The 7,337-nt window shown below is 40.7% G+C and overlaps 2 protein-coding genes across 2 annotated transcripts; both read left to right on the top strand.

Moving 5' to 3' along the window:
- Nucleotides 1-5,325: 5,325 nt before the first annotated feature.
- LOC145779034 (uncharacterized) lies at nucleotides 5,326-5,847 on the top strand. Its single transcript, XM_082590616.1, has one exon. It carries the CDS (start codon nucleotides 5,326-5,328, stop codon nucleotides 5,845-5,847), a length of 522 nt encoding a protein of 173 aa, XP_082446742.1.
- Nucleotides 5,848-5,920: 73 nt separating this feature from the next.
- Nucleotides 5,921-6,448, top strand: LOC145779033 (protein CFDP2-like). Its single transcript, XM_082590615.1, has one exon. The coding sequence runs from the start codon at nucleotides 5,921-5,923 to the stop codon at nucleotides 6,446-6,448; it is 528 nt and encodes a 175-aa protein (XP_082446741.1).
- The last annotated feature ends 889 nt before the right edge of the window (nucleotides 6,449-7,337 follow it).

Genomic DNA, 7,337 nt, shown 5'->3' with positions numbered 1-7,337 from the left:
CAAAACTGCTGAGAAAGTGACAAATTGAACCGATAATCCCTTCTTAATTGGTCACGATCATGTGGTTGCCCAACAGCACAGTATGGGTCTAAGTATGGGGTCAAAAGTGAGGCAGGGGTGATGACAGTAAAATCCCTAGGGTCGTCACTCAAAGGTACCAAAGGGCGTTCGTTCACGATCCGAACTGCACTACTGGTGTACGTAAGCAGTTCAATAAAATTGGGCTTACGTATTGAAGAGTCCAAAACGTGAAAAAAGTACTTGGTCATATCGGCCACGAAACCAAATCTACTCAGCCGAAATCCAGCCAAGAGATCTGCCAGAGGATTTAACAAATCAGGACGCGAAAACATTACATCATTAACACAAGTTCCTCGAAATTCAGACTTGCCATCGTAAACAATGCGCTTTTTTAATTGTGACGTCACAAAGTATGGTAAATACCATTCAAATCCCTTGACATTTCCTGCTTCACCAGCACGCTCAATATAGCCATTAGATTTAAGATCTTTCATGGTGTCAGTAAGGAAATCACGAAGTTCAGGTTGTTTTAAAGCCTTCTTTCTTAAAGCAGCAGCTCTATCTGACGCCAACACAAAATTGTTAGGTAGATCAATATCTTCCTTCAACGGAACAGGTATCTCAAATCGACCATCTTTCAACTCAATATTCGGTTCGACAAGTTCTCTAGCCAAAATATCATTGCGAGACAATTCACAGGTTTCATTTTGCAAAGTCAAATCCTGAATGACTTTATTCAGGTCTGTTATTTCCATATCGCGAGACTCAATTTTACGCTGAAAGCCAGAGATGACATCCGACTCTGAAGACGTCTGCACTCTGCACACTTTAGCAACGCTTTCAACTAAGGGTGACTTACCACCACAAGCCAACCAACCGAGAGGAGTGAGCAAAGCATGCGGTTCACTACGATTGTCACCAACACGCTCTTCTTTTGCACACATCAAATAAGCGTTGTCGTTGCCAATCAGTACATCTACAGTACTACAATCATTCAAATGAAACATATTCACGTCATGAAAATGACGGAAACCACTTAAATCTTGTTTATGGGGTAAAGTTTTAACATCGTCAGCCCAAGCTGGGTTAACCACCGAGGTTATATCACAAAACAGTTCATCAGTCTCTAACGACTGGATGTTGAGTTTAACAAGGTCAGCACAAGTAGGTTTCTGACCAGCCAGAGTATCCATTTTAAACGACGCTTTATCATACGGTTTAAGACCAAGTTCGCACACCAAGTCACTCGAAACAAAGGTCAACTGCGAACCAGGATCATGCTGACAATACACCAACTTCGATTTGCCAGTCATTGGATTCAAAACACGAGCAGCAGTAACGCGGTTAAAGGCTGCTTTAACATTTCCAATCTTAACATTACGCACAGGAACTCTGGCACCAGCATCATCTTTACCGACCGAATCCAGAGAATCACGTGACGTCACATAAAAATCATGCAGAAGAAAATAGTGTTTCCTATCGTTGTTAGGCCCACACTGACGACAGTTGTTTGCATGATTACAGTCCTTAACCATATGCTGGCGCAAACAGTTCAAGCATTTTCCAGCTTTCACAATGACATCTCTCCGACCTTTAGGTGTCAAGCGCAAAAATTCTTTACAATTAGACAAAAAATGATATTCAACTTGACCACGTGACGAACAACAAAAACATGCCGGTATGTCACTACGTCTGGCCACACCGCCGCGCGGTGCGCCAACAGCAGTCGAGTACTGCGAACTCCCTGAAATCACATTATCATGGGGTTTTACCGACGTCTGCCTAACCGGACATGAAGGCAATTTTCCTTTGCCAAACTTTTTAAAATGCTGCGACTCACCAGAATCGCCCATTAGCATGATGCTAAAATCAGTCGACTTGCGCGTTTCCTCCCGTACTACAAAATCAAACAAACTCTGAAAAGTAGGTTCCTCAGTGCTACCATACTGATCACCTAAAAAGTCAAGATAACGCTGCTTGGCGTCAAACGGGAGTCGCTTAGCCAAATCCAAAACAAAACGTCCTTCTAATTTATCACGCTGACCATACGCTTTCGCGTAAAGCAAACACTGCGACAATTCATCTTTAAACTCTTTCAAATCACTGGAAGAGATAGAAGTCAATTTGCTACCATAGCGATACTTTCTAATTTCTGGCTCTGCGAAAAGACCTCCACGAACTCCAAAACGTTGGGACAAGCGAGCTAACGACATTTCTATCCTGTCTTCCTCTGACAAGCCAGGAGTGTCAGAAACCAAATTAGCAATCGTTTGTGCAGCTGTTCTAACACAAGCTGCTTGCAACAAAGTCAAACGAGTTCCCTTAAAGGGCGAAGCTGCCATCAAGGCCATAACACGATTTTTAAAGAAGACAAATGGCATATTATTACCATCGTAACCAATCAAGGCCGCCTTATCGAAGAACGTCCTACTATTTTGGTATTCAAAAAAGCAATCCTGCTGTTGAGAACTCGATTTAGCGGGAGAAGACAAGCTATATCCCTTAAGGGGCTGAGTGGGCTCAGTCACATGCACAGCCCGATCACGATCCTCAAACACGTTAAAATCAGGAGACACGATACGCCTCTCACAACCACCCAAATTACGTGTAGCTGGGCGATCAGCAACTAGCGGCGCAGAAAACTTTGAAGGGGGCAAAGCATTACTGCTAATGGCGGCCCCGTGACCTGTACGCTCTGGGGGAGGAGTTCGGTTGTAATTTGCAGACCTTGGCTTTACAGCCTTCGGAAGACCCTTAGCCGTGGCCCCGAGACCTCCTGAAACAGCTGGAAAACATGTGGATTGTACAGGTCCACTTACGGATTGAACAGGCGTGTGGAAAAGGTTAGGTAAATTAAACTGTGATTGATGTTCACTTCTGGAATGCCTAGAAGAGCCCTTCCTAGAGCTACGCCGGGAGCCCAACTCAGAACGATATTCAGCTAAAACTACCTCTTTACGTTGTTCGGCCCTCAACTGAGCGTCTTTGAGTGCGAACTTAGCAGCTCTCGCTTCGGCCTCAGCTCTCGCGATGGCCTCAGCTCGTATGGCCTCAGCTCGTATGGCCTCAGCTCTCGCGGCGGCCTCAGCAGCTCTTGCTTCGGCCTCAGCTCTCGCGGCGGCCTCAGCAGCTCTCGCTTCGGCCTCAGCTTGGATCTGGAGCTCCTCTCGTCTTAACTGTAGGTTAATTTGTGCAACTATCCGTGACGAGCTCTCAGACATCCTAGTGCTTACATTTGAGGCGCTATCCTCAGGATGTATGTCAGCATCCTGGCTATCTGACAACTCACTTTCTTTTTGTTCGAAGTTATTTTTTAACGAGTTAAATTCGGGATCTACCCTATCACGAAGTTCTGCCAAGATTGCAGAGTTAACAATTTTACTCAAAAGAGCATGGAAATGCCGTAATTCCTCTTCTAAAGTAGATAAGTTAGATCGAAAAATTAACAGTTCCTGCTTATCACTCAAAGAACCTAGGGCCACAGAAAGTTTCCCAATTTGAGTCAAAATATCCCGTCTAAGATGCCGGGCCTCTCGAACTGACTTAGCCTCATCGTTAATGGGTCTCTCCCCAGAATGGCCTGCCCGACCGCAAAGAACATCATCAGGCTTAAACTCAGTCGAGTCGACGGCGGTCGAGTCCCTGTCACCACCGAATGTAGACATATCAAATGTTAGGGCTAAATTTAACAATTAAAAAATTAAGTTACACAAACACACAAATTACAGTAGTTATAAAAAACTTAACTGCAAAGACCGTAAAAATACAAAAAAGAATTTAAATGCACGATACCGTAGCTGTACGAGTATGTGAAGTCCAAACGTCCACAAAACTTGCTTGGATTCTTCCACTTGAATCTTCAAGCACAGCTGGATTGCCTTTAATCTTCTTTCTTGCCAATAAATGTCAAAGTTATTTTTTCTTCTGTACCAAACTGAGAAGAAATGTCTTTACTTTTCTTTACTTCTTTAGACTACTAACCAATAAGATCTTCTTTTATTATTCTTTGCTTCTAAGTGCTTCTTGGCCTACCAACTAACTAACTTCGTCTTTTATTTTTTTGCTTCTAAGTGCTTCTGTGCCAAACACTAGACAGAGAATCGTCTTTTATTTTTTATGGTCACAGCGGTAAACCATAATTTCTTCATGGGAAAATTGTAACTTAAAGTTCCCGGATCCTTTCGTCTGTATATAATGACCGAAGAAACACACACTTGAACTTCTTTTCAAACAGTGTATTCCTGTAAAATTAGCCCGAGGCTACCGAAAACGAGGGGGTGCAACGCCTACACCACTGAAAACTGTCACTACAGAACAGATTACTTGGATAAAAGACGGAACCTTTGTCCAGCTAGCAAGCACTAAGCCAACAGTTAAATGTGCGGCCAACTTTCAAACAATCATTTTACGAATGACCAGAATAGATATCAATATCTCAAATTCACGTAGAAAGTAACTGTGACGCAATAAATGAAAGACAATTATGAAGTCATTCCAACAGGTGTTTAAAGCTGATGTAATATTTCCTGTTTAAACAGGTCCAAACAAGTTTGACACAAGTCTATGAACGATGGTGCAATTTTGGCACATTTTCTAGCAACTTCCATGACGTAATATTCAGTAGACTTGAACGGTTTTATATGACGTTTGATTTGTACAGAGATTGGCCGTAACAGCTTGGTAAATTTGTTTGTAACTTTTTGTAGTAGAGAGGAAGCAATTTCATTAAAATATTGTCTTTTTCTTAGTTTTTGAGGTACATGACTAAATTTTTTTCCCTTTGAATTCGTTGCTGAAGAACACGCCTGCGCTAGGCTATTGAATAAAGGCAGGCTAATTGAGCGATCGTAGCGAGCTCAAAAAATTTGAAAAACGAACTAAAGTTACATTTTTTCTCAGTTTTGCAGGATAGTCTACATACGGGTATCGATATTAGGCTAACTAAAATGCCTCTTTCATCTGCCACTGCAGCAGGCAGACGATGGCAGCTTAATTTTTGTTGAAAAGTGATGGAGCTTTTATCACCCTGTAGGCCTAACATGTGCCAAAAAGTCTACCAGGCTTGCGATGTGGTATAAAAACATATAGCCTACACCTACAGTATTAGTTTGTCTGATAATAATATACAAACAATATTATCAGTTCAAACAAACGTCAGGTCATGATCATTAGTAGATCTGCTACAGGTAAAAGGTAATCCTGTACCACCTGTTGCATAGCCCTGCTGCTTAATCAAGTTGCAGGCACTCACCAACCCGCACTGAACCAGCGTGGTGAGTAAAGGTTCAAACCCACAATGAAAAAATGAACACACTTTCAAAAAGGCCCTTAGTCCCCGGCAGCCGAAAGGCAGATGGTGCAAAGAATCTCCGGGTTCCCAAAATCTACATCTCTACGTATAATGTAAGAAGCTTAAAAGATGAAGACAGGCTTTTAGAATTAACACACGAGCTAAATGAAACAAGGATGAAGTGGCAAATAATTGGTTTAGCAGAAACAAGAAGACAAGGAGAGCATCTGGTACAGATTGGAGGAGGACACATGCTCTACACCAGAGGGGGAGATACTTCAACCAAAGGGGTCGGTTTTTTAATCCATCAAAGCATAAAACACAAAATTACAGAAATAAAAGGAATTAGTGATAGAGTGGCTTCCCTCACAATAAAAATTAACAATAAATATTCTATGCAAATAATACAGATACATGCACCAACCACAAGCCATGATGATGAAGAAATAGAGGATTTGTATGAAGAAATAAATGAAGAAATGGAAAAGAATAAAAGTCACTACAAAGTTATCATGGGAGACTTTAATGCAAAATAGGAAAACACCAACAGAGTGACGGAAATACCACTGGAGCATATGGCATTGGAAAGAGAATGCACGGGGGGATAGGATGATCCAGTTTGCAACATCAGAGAAACTGATCATCACAAATACTCTTTTTCAAAAGTCAAATGGAAGAAAATGGACTTGGAAAAGTCCAAATGGAAAGGTGAAAAATGAAATTGATTGTATTTTAACAAATAAACGAGAAGTTGTTCTCAACACTGAAGTCATTCAAAGGGTTAGCATCGGAAGTGATCACAGGATGGTTCGCAGCACTATACGATTAAATGTAAAACAGGAAAGAACTAGAATGGTGAGAATATCAAACCCAAAGATTGACACCGAGAGACTGATTCAAAAGGCAGATGAATTCCAAATAGAGTTGCAAAACCGTTTTGAAATACTTGAAAGCGACGTCAAAGATTTAGATGAAAAGACAAAACAATTGAACAATATTATTCAAAAAAGCGCAAAGAAAGTGGGCGGAATAGTCAAGAGCCAAAGAGAAGATAAACTCAAACCAGAGACTAAAAAGATGCTGAAGAAACGCAGAGAAATGATGAGAGAAACATCTAAAGGCAATAGTGAATATTGAGAGTTATGCAAGAACATACGAAAAAGTATTAGACAAGATCTAAGAAAATTCAACACCTTACAGGTGAAAAATGCGATTGAAACAGGCAAGGGATTGAAAAAATGCAACACTGAAAAAGATGGAAACAGAGCATTGATTCCGGCACTGAAGAATGAAGACGGCTCAGAAACATCAAACAGAGAAAAGATAATTGAAATATGTGCTGATTTCTATCAAACATTATATAATGATCAAACACAAAACATTGTCACTAAAAATCCAGTCGAACAAATTCCTCCAATTCTGAAAAGCGAAGTTGAAAAGGCAGTCAAACAGATGAAAAATGGAAAAGCACCCGGAGAAGACCACATAGTAATAGAGATGGTAAAAGCAGGAGGGGATATTCTACTCGAAAAGTTTTGTAACTTATTTAACAACGTGATCGAAACCGAAAAAGTGCCAGAACAATGGAAAAATGCTATAATTACTCTTCTCTTTAAAAAAGGAAACAAGAAAGACCTTGCAAACTATCGCCCCATTAGCCTACTTTCTCATATTTACAAACTATTTATGAAAATCATCAAGAACAGAATAAGCAGCAGTCTAAATGAAAACCAACCCCCCTGAACAAGCAGCTTACAGACAAGGATTCTCTTGCATTGATCACCTGCATGCAGTTGGGCAGATCTTAGAGAAGATGAATGAATACCAACTACCCATATTTATGGCATTTGTTGATTATGAAAAGGCATTTGATTCCATCAAGCACTCCTCTGTTTTTAATGCAATTCAAATTCATGGTATATCAGATAAAATAGTAAGCATTATCAAAAATACATACACAAATGGCACTGCACAAATCAGAACCGAGAAATTAAGTGATAAAATAAAGATTCAGAAAGGGGTGCGC

This window comes from Aplidium turbinatum, chromosome 10, assembly GCF_918807975.1.
Source record: "Aplidium turbinatum chromosome 10, kaAplTurb1.1, whole genome shotgun sequence".
Taxonomy (NCBI): Eukaryota; Metazoa; Chordata; class Ascidiacea; order Aplousobranchia; family Polyclinidae; genus Aplidium; species Aplidium turbinatum.
This window is presented reverse-complemented; position numbering and strand designations above follow the sequence as displayed.

Bases quoted from the DNA above. Each gene is read 5' to 3' on its own strand.
- LOC145779034 (XM_082590616.1), top strand. From the start codon at position 5,326: ATGAACACACTTTCAAAAAGGCCCTTAGTCCCCGGCAGCCGAAAGGCA.
- LOC145779033 (XM_082590615.1), top strand. From the start codon at position 5,921: ATGATCCAGTTTGCAACATCAGAGAAACTGATCATCACAAATACTCTT.